A 14,315-nucleotide genomic window follows, 5' to 3' on the forward strand; every position below is an offset into this window, starting at 1 on the left:
GAAGGGCGAGTGCTGAGAGTCCTGGGGGGCCCACGGGAATGGGGGACCGGGCCAGGAGCTAGCGCTGTCCCGGTGGCAGGGGGGAGGGAGGTGGGTCCCTGGGGCGGCGGTGAGGACTGTGTCCATCAGGGCTGGCGGGGCCGGGCCAGTGTGGGCGCCTCGGGAAGCACGGGAGGCCAGCAGCTCCGGGTCTCCCGTGAGCACCGTGCCTGCTCCACGCGGCCAGGGAACCCTCCTGCCCAAGATGGATTCGGGCGAGAGCCCAGCAGGGGTCAAGTGCCGTGGCAGTGCATGGGGACGATGAGACCGCGGCACAGATGGATTTCTGTGCCTCATTTGGACCAGGCATCTCCTCCAGCCTGGGTCCATTCTCGGTTCCGTTGACACGCTCTTGAGCTGTAGGATGTGGTGGTGCCCACACAGGACCTGGGACCTTTTCTAGGACCACCCATCCTCCTGAGCGACCCCTCCGCATCCCGGACCCCACAGGTCCTGTGCCCACACCTGGGCCTGCCGCCTCACCCACCGTCAGCGCGGCTCCCCTGGCTCTTGGCTGGACTCAGTGGGCGGTGTCTGTGAGTTCACAGTGGAGACCCCTGGACCCAGCGCCTTCCCTCGTCGTCTTTAAAAGCACTTCTTGTGAGGAGCGTCCTACCGGCCATGCGGCATCTGTGCCTTCTGCGCATCGCTGTGTTTGGTTGAAGAACGATGGCAGAACGATGCGGACCCCCCTCCACTCGGGGACGAGGATGAGCCAGTGATGAGCCGACAGTGGCCCATTCCCATGGCGGGGTGTCGGCCCAGTGCGAGCGCCCCCGGTGGGCCTGGCCACTGCTCCCGGCTCCTGGCGGGGAGCCTCTCCTGTCGGCGGTCCCAGCCGCCCCGCCCGCCCGTAGCCCCAGATCCCGCCTTGGGTCAGACCCTCCCTCTCCGGGGCTTCTCCAGGCCGCCTCTGGGCCAGGCGCGTGACCGAGGAGCCCTCGTGGGCAGCGTTTCAGGGCTTGCTGCCCCCGGCCGCTCTGGGTGGTCACTCACCAACAGCTGTAATGGATCACACCTACTTCTTCCAAACGCGGGGCCCAGCACCAGTGAACCCCCACACCCATGTCGTCACCTAAAACCAGCTCCCAGCGGCTGGCCCACGGGCGGGCGCAGGGGACCCATCGAGTGCCCCAGGTGCTGAGAGAAGGGCGAGTTCTCTGGGGGCCTGGGCTGGCTTTGACCCGGAAGCGACCTCGTGAGGACCCCGGGAGAGGGGCTCGCAGCCCAGCCCAGGGTCCCGGTGTCTGCGCACCAGCCCCTCCTGCCTTTGCGGCCTCCGGGTCCGATGCTTCAGCGTGGCAGAGAATGGGGCTAAGTTCTCCTCGTTTGGGAAAAAATAGAAGAAACACCTTGGAGAGGATTGTGGGGGGGTGTGACTGCGAGGACAGAGACGGAAGGAAAACTGGGCCACGGGCAGAAAATAGAAGCAGCGGGCAGGCACGTCTGCGGGGCGCCTCCCTGTCAGCCGTCTCCGGCCGGGCCCGGCGGGCAGGCGGCACTGACCTGGGCCCCGGCCCCTCGTCCGCGTCCTGGCCGCGTGCTGCCACTCACACCGCTGCTGCCCGTGCCCGAGGCAGGCGGGAGGCCGACTGCCCAGAGGTCTGCGGGATTTTAACACGGTTCGTTCTGTCCAGCGGGGTGGAGAGATTTTGAACTAATCGGTCACGAACTCATGGAAAAGTTGCAAATGTGCAACAAAGAACCATCTGAGAGGACATCCAGGCCGATGCCCTGCCACCTCGAGTGTGCCCGCGTCTTTGCCTACAGATAGCAGCTTTCCTGCTCAGCTGCGTCCGCGGTCAGATCCGGGAGAGCCGCTTCGGGGCTGCCAGGCGCCCCCCGATGTGGGGTGACTCCCTCAAGGCAGGAGCTCCTCGGGGTGGGACCGTCTTGGTTATCCTGCCGTGACGGGCACCGGCGCAGCTCCCTCGCGGCCACTCGGCGTGTCTGTTGCAGCACTTGGTGTGGGGCCGTGTCCTCACCGTGGCCGGCCCCGGACGACACTCCCCGTGGGCACACGGTCGAGGGGTGTCTGCCCACGGTCTGCGTGTGGGGTGACCATATGTCACGGGCTGTACCTTGGAGCTGGGTAAACACCCATTTTCACCAAACCCTCCGCTTACCTGTAGCTCTGTGGACTGGTTTTGTTGGTGAGTTACCTGTGGCCACAGGGTACGTCCCTCAGACGCGGTGCCGTACAGGCCTGTGGTCTCCTGCGTCCTCCTGGTCCGGGGTCCGGGAGTGGCTAAGTGGGTCCTTCTGGTTCTGGGTTCCCCACGCCGCGTGGCTGGGGTGTTGGCTGGGGCTGACCAGGCCTGAGGGTCATTCGGCGGCCATGCCCGCCCACCTGGCTCCTGGCAGGAGGCTCGATATTCAGCCAGTGGGTTGTTCCCTGGGCCACTGATGATTCAGCTTCCCGTGAACAGTCATCCGCGCGTGGGAGGGACAGGGCACACCGTGGCATGCCATGTGGCCCGCACCAGCAGTGACAGCTGCGCTCCCCTCGTGTGCACCTGTGGACACACTCCTCCGACCATCGTGGGGTCGCTGTGCCTTTTGATGCCCAGATTGTGCACGTTTGGCCCGTGGTGCTGACGCCTGGGTCCTCCTGCACGTCCCCTCAGTTCTCTGGGTCCGCCTCTCTTTCAGGCCCAGCGAGGTGTCTAGGCCCCTCGTCCTCCTCCCCCCACCCACTCGCGCTGGCCAGACTCCGGGCGCCTCCGCAGGCCTGCCCAGTGTTCTGCAGGCTTGCACCGTGTCCTTCCACACGCTCACGTCTGCATCTGGGCGCGCTTCTCTCTGTTGTGTGTGGAAAGCCACGAGCTCGCCGTTCCTGACCAGTGCCAAAACCTTGGCGCTTTCTCCCTTCCCACACGGGGCTGCCATGGCGTTGGTGTGGACGCTGGCCTCTGCTGTTCCATGGTTTTACCAGGGATTTCCTCAGGGAGAGCCGTGACGTTTCCCCGAGGTCCAGGGCTCCTTCCCAGACGCTCTCCCGATGCTCACCTGGGTTCAGAATTTTCTGGGCATGGGTGCCTACCCTCCTGGCCTCAAGACACAGGGTGCGCCTTGTTCCATCCATGCCTTCTCGGGGAATGCCCAGGGCCCGCCTGCGGGAGGCAGCTGAGGGTCTCTCCCCTCCCCTCCCCTCACCCGGCGGGCCCAACCCCTGCCGCGTCCTCACTGTCCCAGGAGCGGGGCCGTGCAGGCTCAGAGGGCCGTGCTCCCTGCAGATTTGCCGTTGGCGGGAGGGTGTTCCCTAATGGGAAGATGAGAGAGTCTCTGAGAGGTGGGGTGAGGGCCTGAGGAGGGACCTCTGCAGAGACACCGTGAGCGGGAGGTGGTGGTGCAGACGGCAGGGCTCCAGTAATGACATGACGCCTCCCTTTGCAGATCGAGTCGGGATTCTTCCACGAGAGTGACGTGAAGATTGTGGCCAAGTCCATCCGCGACCGTGTGGCATTGATCCAGTGGCGGCGGGAGAGGATCTGGCCGGCTCTGCAGCCCCCAGAGCAGCGGGACCCAGGCAGCCCTGACAAGGCCAGGGGCCCACCTGCACCCCTGCAGGTCCAGGTGACCTATCATGCGCAGGGCGGCCCGCCGGAGCCTGAGGAACCTGAGGCGGACCAGCACCTCCTCCCCACCGCGCTGCCGGCCAGCGCCACCTCCCTGGCCTGTGAGTGCCGCCCTCCCCGCACCCTCAAGCCCTGTGCACGCCGCGGGCGTGGACGCAGGTATCGGCGAGCCTTCTTCCGGGGGCGGGCCCTGGGGTGTCTTTGGCTCCCCGAAGCCCAGCTTCTCAGGACAGGTGGGGACAAACGGGCAGACAGATCCAGAGCCTCCCGTGCCCCAAGCCAACGTGATGGAGCGCTCCGTCCGGCTCCTTGTTCCGTGCAGGGGACGTCAGTCCTGTGCCTGGTGGGGCATCCCCGCAGGGACACTGTTGCCCTGGGGCCACGGATGGCTGTGGTCTCCAGCGGTCATGATGCTCTGAGCCGTGACCATTGCCATTGGGATTATCTGTCCCCAAGGTCATGCCCCTTGTAGTACCCGACCTCTGAAACCTTTACCACATTTCCCAGAGTGTCAGCGGTGGGTTGCTGGGAATCACGCTGAATCTCAGAACACTGGGAGGGAGGATCCAGCGTTTTCTGCACGTCCAGGCAGAACGGTGTCCTGACCTTTGCCCTCGGTGGCCTAAAAATGCAGCTGTGAGCTGAGGATCAGGACGTGGCGTTTCCTGTCCATCCCGTGAATAAGTGCCAAGTAGAACTTAGCCTGCCCAGGCCGCTCTTTCAGGTTGTTCATGTCGAGAGACCAAAATAGCCTCTTCAATTTACTTAATAGGCACATACTTCATTTATCATTAAAATCATAGCTAATGTTCTTCAAAGTAGGCTATTTAAATTCAAACCAGTAGCTGCCTGTCACTTGGAGACCGTTTGCTTGCCGTTGGCTTCCTTCCGACCTGCTCAGGTTTCCTCAGAGAATAAAGTCACTACATCATCGCTCCATTTTTCGACAGACCAAAAAATTAATTAATGAGCATACACTTCGTGTTGGAAAAAGCTTTCCTCATGACACGCCACTTCCCACTTTAAAAACTTGACTGTCGAGGGGGACAGTTTCCAGGCGGCAATGGAGAGACCACCACACTCTGCTGTGGGCGGGGGTCCCGGCACTGGCCCGGCCCACCGTACAGACAGGGATCGCAGGCGGGTTCAGTGTGGGTGGGTGGTCTGTCGCAGATGTCCTCTTCCTGTCGACTCTCAGCGGCTCTCCCGCTTCGACGGCAGCCACACTCTCAAAACGTGTTTCACTCGTTTGCGGTGCTTTCTGTAAATTACACGTTGTGTAAAATTCAAACAGTACAAGAGGGTGTGCAGGAAAGGCCGATTAGTGCTCCTCCCCGGAGGCCGCTGACGTTACCTCTTAGTGGTAACTTCCGAAAGTAACGTGCACGTCTGATCGCTCACACACCCACATGCGTGTGCATACACATACACCTGCACCCATGTGCATGCCGCACACACACGCACCTCCGTGTCCCCGCACCCCACACGCCCCACACACGCGTCTGCACTGTGCTCTGGCCCGTGCTCGGCTGTCCCTCTGGCCTCAGTGTGTGGGGATGGCCTGAAAACTCTGCGCCTTGTAAAGGTGAAATGATGGGACTCCAGGCTGTGCACACATCACTGGGGAAGGGACCCGATGGGCGGGCAGACATGCGCACAGCGGAAGGTACGGCGAACATCGCGGTAGGATTCTCCACCACGTGGTGTGAGAGCTAGCCACCTCAGCCCACATCAGGCTCAGCGAGAGGGTGTGGGCCAGCACCCAGTGGCTGCGGAGGTTTAGAGACGATTTTTTAATTTTTCAATTTTTTGTTTTTTAAATTTATTTTTAGAAAGTGTGCGTGTCTGGGCGGGGGGAGGGGCAGAGGGAGAGGGAGAAAATCCCAGGCAGCTCTCCACTGAGCGAAGAGCCAGACACCCACGACCCTGAGATCATGACCTGAGCCAAAACCAAGAGCTGGATGCTCAACTGACTGAGCCACCAGGTGCCCCTAAAGACGATTTTTAAATTATTTATTTATTTATTTAATTTATTTGACAGAGAGAGACACAGCGAGAGAGGGAACACAAGCAGGGGGAGTGGGAGAGGGAGAAGCAGGCTTCCCGCGGAGCAGGGAGCCCGATGCGGGGCTCGATCCCAGGACCTGGAATCATGACCTGAGCCAAAGGCAGACGCTTAACGACTGAGCCACCCAGGCGCCCTAAATGAATTTTTAATTATAGAAATAACAAACACATACCCTTTAAAAATTTACAGTGCTGTGTGTATGGTTAGAGTTGGTTTATGTGACATTTGCCAAGTTTGTACACGTTTCCCTTTTGCTCACACAGTTTGTCTGTTTCTGTGTTTCCCTCTGTGTCTCTGTGTCTGTCTCTGTGTTTCTATCTCTGTATTTCTGTCTCCGTGTCTTTCTCTCTCTGTGTCTCTGTCTACATGTCTCTGTGTGTCTGTTTCTATCTGTCTCTGTGTCTCTTTCTCTGTTACTTCTGTCTCTGTGTGTCTCTGAGTATCTATCTGTTTCTCTCTTTCTCTGTGTGTCTGTCTGTCTCTCTCTCTGTCTCTGTGTGTAGGTAAAATCGACTGCCAGCTTCCTCACTCTAAGTCGGAGCCGCTGGTTGGGTTGGTTCTGTGCAATGAGACCTTGGCGTTCGCGTGTCTTCCCAGGTTGAAATATGCCCTGATCGGCCCCTGGGACAGATTATTTTGATGTAAAGCCAGTGGGATTCCCTTTTACTCCATTTGCTTGAATCACAAATGGGCGCGATGCTGGCGCCCTGGAAGGCGCCTGCGTTGAAGTGCTCGGTGCGTGGGTGGCAAGTCTTGGTGTGCGTGCAGCTTCTGGAAGTGCCATTTCATGCAGGGTTCTGCTTTCCCTGCTCGCTGGCCTGGCCTCGGGGGCGGTTTGTCTTCCTAGGTGCGTCTTGGGGAGGCGAGCCTGTGGCCGTGGGCTGTGCCTCGTGTGTGGTGGGTGGCTCTGTCCACGGTGGCCCGCGCTGATGGACTGTGACCGCAGGTGCAGGGGAGGCTGGCCTCTGGGAGGCCTCCTCGGGCCGGAGAGCCTCTGGGTCCCCCTGTCAGCCTCTCTGCGGGGTGGGGGCCTCGTCAGCCCCGTTCTCCAGCCAGGTTAGACCCGGGCCCGTGTCGTGAGGACTGGGTTTGGACCCAGCTCTTCCTGCTTCGGGCTCCTTGCTGTGGTGGTGAAACTGGTCAGAGTCCCTCCCCATGAAATACAGGTGACTCTAGCTTCTCCTGACTTGGGCATGCCTGCCATCAACCTCCTACAGGAGACCCCTCACGCCTTTGAAGAGCTCACTGAGCTCTCACTCTCAAGGCCTGGTCAGGGGACAGGTGAGGTCCCTGTCTGCAGCCGGGGTGGACGTGACTGTGCTTCCTGCCGAGGATTGTGTAAGGGGCCCACCCAGGATTCGTGGCACCCATGTGGGTGACCCCCAGACGCCAGGTGGTGTTGGGGTGGGGCGCCAGGGTGTCTCCGGGTGGGTTACAGCCCCCGCCCCCTGCATCCTAGGGTCTGTGGTCCAGAATGACATGCACTTAGGACTCAGGTGACCAGGGAGCGCGACCAAGCCTAGTTTGCAGAAGAGCACAGACCAGCAGAGCATCGTGTCTGAGCCTGTTCGCGCTCCTGAGACTTGGGTGGAGTGCCGTGGGGCTGATGTTTGGGGATGTCCACTCTGAGCCGTGCCCTTGTCCTCCCCAGCGGACAGCACCTTCGACAGTGGCCAGGGCTCCACGGTGTACTCGGACTCACAAAGCAGCCAGCAGAGTGTGGTGCTGGGCTCGCTGGCAGATGCGGCACCGCCCCCCACCCAGTGTGTGTGCAGCCCCCCGGTGAGCGTCAGCGACGGCCCGGTCCTGCCCTACAGCCTGCCCTCTCTGGGGACCTACCAGCAGCCTGCCACGGTGAGTCAGCCCACCCCCTCGGGCAGAGACCCTGTGCCCGTGGCCCCGTATCCCCCGGGCCGTCCAGGCTGCAGCGGCCTGTGGTCAGGCCCCCTGGGCGGGCCGCCCTCGAAGGTCACTGGAGGCTGCAGCAGGTGAGAGAGTACAAACACAGAGCCCAGGGACAGCCGGGGCCTCAGAACTGTGACGGACCTGGCAGGGTCTGGCCCTGTGGCCGGGCTGGGGTCCCAGAGGAGCGTCCAGCCCGTGTCCACCCCGCTGAGTTCAGTAGCTCCTGGCCGTTCTCCACCAGATCCCAGAAGTGGGAGAGTGGCAGGATTGCGGAAAGAGTGCAGTGACATTGGAGAAACCTGGGAGGTGGTTTGTGATGTGGAGACCTGGCCCGACGGCGACCCGGGCGTAGCTAGGACAGGGGGTCACGTGTGGTGTTCGTTCTTCAACGCTTCTGTTCATGCTGGAGGAAGCAGATAGGGCCCAGGCTTCCCAGTCCCAGGAGGCCAGCTGCAGAGCGCCGGCCTTGAGTGGGCGGGGGAGGGTCCGGAGGGACAGTTGGGCCCCAGGCCCCCGCCGTCCTGGTGCTGCCTGGGCTCCGTCCCTGTCCCCTGGGGCGGCCAGCGCCTTTGCCTCCGCTGCCGGGAGCCCAGACTGATGTCCAGCTGCCGTTTGTTGCTTTGCTAGTTTCTTGAGATGAAGTGACACGGATTTTAAACGGCGGGAGGAACTTGTTTAGGAAAAGGCGGATTGTCGCCCCGGAGTGGGGCGGCTTGGCCTTGGGCGGCCAGTCCCGGGGCGGAGCAGGAATGTTCCGCTGGCCCCCTCCCTCCTAGGTGCAGGGTCGGGCTTCCCTGGCCACCGTTACCCTCCACGCAGGCCCTCGTGGCGCCGGGCCGGATGCACCCCACACGGGCGAGGCCAGAGCACTCTGTCCCGTGTCCCTGCCTGTTTGCGGACAGTCCCCTGGGACAGGCGGGGGGGCGTGGGGGTCCCCGGGGTGCATCAGGGCCTCCAGGAGGGTTGCCTTGGTGATGCCCCCCCCCCCCCCGGGGCTGATGGAGGAGTCTGCACACCAGCCACTCTGAGGCCTCCGGGCACCGAAGCTGCTGCCTCCTGCGGGGCCCGGGACCGCGGCTCATTCTGCACTGTGGCTTCAGATGAACGTCCCTCCTTATGCTGCTCTCGCGGAGCATTTACTGTGGAGGATGCAGTGAGTGGAAGGTCCCAGTCCCCAGAAAACCAGAGGACCTTTCGGGTTGGTGTGGAGGCCTGGGCCCTCCGCCCCACACGCCCTCCCCGTGTTCACACCTGCTTCCTCCGCAGCCCCAGTATTTCTAAGGAAACCCCAGAAAGACGTTTTGCCTGTAAGGATTTCAGTCCGTATCTCTGTGGGATCGAGATTCTTGAAAACAGACTCCGACCGCCTTATTACACCTAAAAGTGAACACATTAGCAGCTGTTCCTTGATAGCATCCAACACCCAGTGCTCAGATTTCGGGCTCTTTCCTGGGCCGTGTCTGGGCTGCTGCTGGCAGTGAGGACTCAGGCCCGCGGCCCGTTTCTCCTGGTGGCCACACCACTGGGGATCCCGCCGCCATCCCCCATTGTTCATGTCCTTCCGAATCCTGTTTGTGACGTATCTGTGTGCATGTGTTTCATCCGGTCCTGTAGACGGAAAGCAAGTGTGTCTGTATCTTTCTCCCACCGCACGTTGGAACAGTGTCTCTCCCTGGTTCTGCAAAGCCCCTTAGGATGTTCTTTTCTCACAGTTGCATAATATCCTGTGGAGCTGAAGTTCCAGAACATTCCTCGGTTAGGAGCAGTGGCCATTCTCAGCTTAGGGGCTGCCACATCTCACCTGTGCCAAGCTTTGGGCCTAGGGAAAAGTCCCAGCTAGGGTGACAGGCTCAGGGAGTGAGGGACGGGGCCCAGGAGCTGTGGTGTGCAAGCCAGGTGGGGGCCTCCGGGCAGCTGGTGAGCGTGGTCATCCGTGCTCTCTGCAGCCTGGCCTGCCGGTGGGCTCCATCCCGCCCCCAGCCCACCCTCCGCTCCCACAGCAGCATTTCCCAGAGCCGGCCATAAGCTTCGCCCCCGTGCCGACCGGCCCAGGCCAGCCTGCACCCCCTGGCCACCAGGTGAGTGTGGGCTGCCCCTGCTTGGCCCCACCCATGGGTGCCTCAGTCTTTCCAGCCCGGTGTGGGTGGGCAGCGAGGTCTGCTGGCCCAGGGCCTGTGGGTCTCAGGTGGGCCTGGGCCCGGGCCCCCTTTGCTCCTTCTCTGTGGTTCCCTGGGGCCTGGGGTGCAGGTGGGAGTGGGGGTTCCTGGATCCATAGCACTTGGAGGGGCACCGCTTACGCGGAGTATTTCCCCCAGATCTGCGTGTGTCGGGCTCCAGGCTGGGTGTGTGTGTGTGCATGTGTGTGTGGGAGTCGATTTTCTCGGTCATGTCTAAGCACGTGGTGGGGGGGTGTCTCAGCAGGACGTGGGTCTAAGAGAAGCTCCCTCTCTCCCCAGCCTCCTCCGCTGGCCCAGCCGGCGCCCCTGCCGCCTGTCCTGGCCGCACCGTCTGTGGGCCCTCTCCAGCCAGTGCCCCCCCACCTGCCTCCCTACCTCGCTCCGACGTCCCAGGTGCTGGCCCCTGCTCAGCTGAAGCCCCTCCAGATGCCACCGGCACATCTGCGGCCGCTCTCTCAAGTGCCTGCTCAGGTAGCCCCGCCCCGCCCCACCTTGTCCGCATCCCCAGCCTGGCTGGCCACTCTGTCCTCCGGCTGCGAGTGCTCGTGGGTCCACAGGTCGGAGCGCTCCCTGCGGGGGGGCGGCCGTGCCCACCTGCCCTTGGCATCTTCCCCAAGCATGTCCATCCAGGCCAGGGAGAGCTTTGGTCCCGGGTCAGGGCCGGAGGAGCCAGGGTGGAGCACAACGCTACAGACCCTGTCCGTCACGGAGCCACCCAGGCTGTGCTGACCGTGGTCCTGGGGTGTCCACAGCTTCAAGTGACCCGTGACTCTGGATGGTGCGTGGTGCCATCCACGGCTTCCATCTCATGGGTCCATCACATCGTGGCGGTGGGACTGGGCCATGACGTGCTGCCTCGTTTGAAGACGTGAGTGTCCCTGCACTTTGCGGGCATCATCCGGAAGTTTCTTTCTGTCACCGGGCCTCGTCCCCATCACAGCCACATCAGGTTGTTTTCACCGTCCAGTACACAGAAGTCGGCTCGCGCACGGCAGCTGCTTTGTGCAGAGGCGCATATCACGTGATGGAGTTTGTGTGCCGGCCACCAGAAAAGTTTATTTATTTTATTGAAGATTTTTTTTTATTTAAGAGAGAGAGCACAAGTGGGGTAGGGTCAGAGGGAGAAGCAGGCTCCCCGCCGAGCAGGGAGCCCGACGCGGGACTCGATCCCGGGACTCCGGGACCACGACCTGAGCCGAAGGCGGCGCTTCACCGACTGAGCCCCCCAGGCGCCCCCACCAGAAAGGTTTAGAGACAGAACTACTGGAGAGTCTGAAGGGTTGGAGCGCTGACTCCACGAGGTCAGGCGCCAGGCGTCTCCAGGATGCGAGACCAGACCAAGTTTCCAGAGCTCCGCTTCGGGAGAGGCCCGCTCCCGGCCCGCAGCGCAGGGGCGCTGCCTCGGCCCGTGGGCGCTCAAGGACATGCTGCCCTGCCACGGCCCAACGCAATTTGGTCTCCGTGTGTTCAGACCCTCAGGGCCGGTCTGGTGGCCCTGACGTCCTGGCCCTCCGAAGACGCGCCAGCTGCGGAGCTGGTGGGCCCTGCGAGCCCGGGCGGAGCCCCCCGCCGTCCCTGCAGCCGCCTGCCGTGCGGGCCGGCCGCGGCGCCTGGGGTGCCCTCCGAAGCGCCGTGTGGCCCGGGTTCGCGGTCGGGTCCTCCGGGCGGTCGGGCGTGCGGCGGGCGGGGCAGAGGCCTGCTGACGCCGGCGCCTCCGTCTCTTCCAGGTGCCTCCGCTTCCCGCGGGGCCGCCCTTCGCGCCCCTGGCCCCCGTGGACGGCCTCCCCGCAGCTCTCCCCGACCTGCCGGCCGCCGGCGGGCCCCCTCAGTATCTCTCTCCCGCCGTCATCGTGCCGAGCCTCCCCCTCGGCGCCGCCCCCCTGCCCGCGCCGCCGGCCAAGCTGCCCCACGCGGCCGGGGCGCCGTTGGCTGGGCCGGGCCGGACCGTTGTGCCCAACGCGGCAGCCGGCGCCGCCGCCGTCCCTCTGCTGGGCGCGGGCGCCCTGCCCGTTCACCCTGCTGCCGTGGCCCCGCTCCCGGCCCGGCCCGCGCACCCGGCGGCCTGCCCGCAGGTGGTGCCCGGCGACGTGCCCCCCTCTCCCCTCCGCGCGGCGCAGAGCGCGCGGGCCGCCCCCGCGCGGCTGGCGCCCCCCGCCCTGCCGCAGCCCCACCAGCCAAGCGTTGCGCGCCTCCCCGAGCAGGCTGCTCCCGCGGGCGGGGCGGGAAGCCAGGTAATCCGCCTGCCACGCAGGCCCGCCCTCCGGGTGCCGGGCCATGTCTTAGCGTCCGACTCTGGGGCGCGGGAGGGCCCCGGCCTCTGCTCCTCAGCACCCTGACCCGGGCAGAGCGGGGGCGGGAGGGCAGGCCTGTTCCTGGGCGTGGCGTCTCTCCAGCGTGTAGGACGCCCGCCTCCCCCAGAGCTGCGGGAATTGGGGTGACTGTGGTTCCCCCGTCGGGCCCTCCGAGGGTCAGTTGCAGCTGCTTGTGGCGGCATGGTGGGCGTCAGGGCACCTGCCGGCCCTGCGCGGGGTCTGGCAGCCCCGGCGTGGGCTCACCCCCATCTCAGCAGCCAGGCAGTGAGGCAGACAGGGCTCTGAGGGGCACACAGCAGACGAGGAGGACGTCTGGGTCCGGTGGGGACCTCAGGCTGCTTGCCATGCTCACGGTGACGGGACGAGGGTGACAGGCCCTGCTGCATGGGCAGGCCTCCCCGGGGCTCCACAGCCGCACAGCCCACGTGTGGTTTGGAGCTCCAGGGCTGTTTTCCAGCTTTGTGCGAGGAGAGGGGCCGGAGTGGGGGCCTCTCGCCTGGGAGCCCCTCCACCTTGCAGCCTGTTTCCTGGGGGCCTCTCACCTGGGGGACCACCCCCACCTGGCTTTCAGCCTCAACCGCTGTGTGCCTGCAGCGAGCCCTTGGCCTTCCGAGCTTAGACTCTCCCGTGTGGTGGGGCCAGTGGCCCCCTTTAGGCTTCGTGGTGGAGCTCTGTCCCCAGACCGCGTGGAGGGTCCAGGCATCACCCTGCACTTACCCAGTCTGGATCCAGTCTGGAATTAGACTCCCCGTCCTGAGAGCACATGGGTTCTCTGGGCCGTCGACTCTCAGTGTCTGATTCCAGAAAGGATTTGTTCTTGGCGAAGGGAGGGGTAGTTTGGGTTGATGACCAGGTGTGAGGAGGTGCTGCGGTCTGGTGCCTGATTGCATGAGCACCTGCCAGTCTGTTACTCGGGCTTACGCCCGTTCGCAGGTCAAGGCTGTTTGGGGAAAGCCAAGGGAAGGGCCGAGCGGAGGCCTGGGATCTGCGGTGTCAGGGCCTGGCCTGGTGCCTTGCTGCCTTGCCGGCCTGGTGCGCTGAGTCGCTTGCTCAGCCGATGGCTGGAGAAGGCACTGTGAACTCAGAGGTCGTCGGCCAGGCCTGGTGGCCTCCCTGCTGTCTGTGGTTTATTGACGGGCTGGGCTGGCCACCTCACGGGCTTCCCTGTGCTGAGAGCGGACTCCCCTGAACACAGCAGCTGGGGTTCTTCCAGGAGAGAATGGGGCCACCAGGCTGCGGCTTCGGTATCCGACCCCACACACCATGTTGCTGATCTATCCCACACCAGAAGGGCTAGCAGTGGGCCTGCCCGTTGCTGACCTCATCCCAGAGGTAGGGCGGGATGGAGGCTCCCGCTCGTCTACACCGGGGGGGGGGGGCCCTCCTTCCACTTGTCTCAACCATCCCACCAGGAGCTGTCACAGAGGGGACCATGAGGAGTCCAGCCCACCGAAGGCCAAGGTCCCCGGGTCCCTCTTGAGTGTGGCTGACAGGTTGGGAAAGGGGGCAGCGTGTGGGTCAGGCCCCTTGGGTGGCAGTGGGGGGCTGTGTTTGGTGCTAAGTACATGCCACCCATGGAGCTTCAGCTGGACTCAGCTACGGGTTCGTAAACGAAGTGTGGTTTTAGGTTTGATTGTACGCAAACAGGGACCCGAGGGTTTCTGCCGAATCTGGGTGCTAACGTGCTCTGCGGCCGTGGGTGTATTGGAGAGGGACTACGGGTGTGCTCGCCCGCCTTGGTCCAGGACCCTTGGCAGAGGCGTGGCCAGTCTCCGACTTGCATCCCTGTCCCCTGTGTCCCCAGATCCTGCTTGGTCACCCGCCTCCATACGCTACAGATGTCACCGCCCAGGTCCCCGTGGCGCCTGTGCCAGCCACCGTCCTCTCCCCACCTCTGCCGGAAGCGTTGCCGCCCACTGTCCCCGAGCTGCCTCAGCTCCCCAGCTCCCTGGCCCCTGCGGTGGTGGCTGCTTCTCAGGGCCTGCCCATCCAGACCACCCCGCTCCTGCCGCCTGCTACCCGCCCACCGCCGCTCACCGGGCCCGGGATTACCGGCCCCTGCCCAGCCGTGCAGCTGACGGTGGAGCCGGCCCCAGAGGTGTGTGCCCCCTGCCCTCGGGCTCAGCCCCTGACCCTGACCCCAGCGGCCCCCCGTGCGGTGGTATCAGGTCTCAGCTCTGGAAGTCGCGAAGCGCTCGGGAAGATGGAAGTGTGTGTCCTGGGCCCGCTGTTCTGT

General features: G+C 63.8%; 1 protein-coding gene across 1 annotated transcript in view; it reads left to right on the forward strand.

Annotated features, from left to right (window-relative positions):
* WNK2 (WNK lysine deficient protein kinase 2) overlaps nt 1-14,315 on the forward strand; it is a 128,199-nt gene that overhangs the window by 43,093 nt on the left and 70,791 nt on the right. Inside the window, exons 7-13 of the mRNA XM_064579853.1 lie at nt 3,436-3,718; nt 7,337-7,539; nt 9,537-9,668; nt 10,047-10,238; nt 11,495-11,998; nt 13,256-13,411; nt 13,884-14,177. Of these exons, the coding sequence (XP_064435923.1) occupies nt 3,436-3,718; nt 7,337-7,539; nt 9,537-9,668; nt 10,047-10,238; nt 11,495-11,998; nt 13,256-13,411; nt 13,884-14,177 (1,764 nt within the window). The remainder of the gene's footprint in view (nt 1-3,435; nt 3,719-7,336; nt 7,540-9,536; nt 9,669-10,046; nt 10,239-11,494; nt 11,999-13,255; nt 13,412-13,883; nt 14,178-14,315) is intronic.

The sequence above is a fragment of the Mirounga angustirostris genome, unplaced genomic scaffold (genome assembly GCF_029215605.1).
Source record: "Mirounga angustirostris isolate CCGP_5_RB_7025 unplaced genomic scaffold, mMirAng1.0.hap1 SCAF_15, whole genome shotgun sequence".
Classification (NCBI taxonomy): Eukaryota; Metazoa; Chordata; class Mammalia; order Carnivora; family Phocidae; genus Mirounga; species Mirounga angustirostris.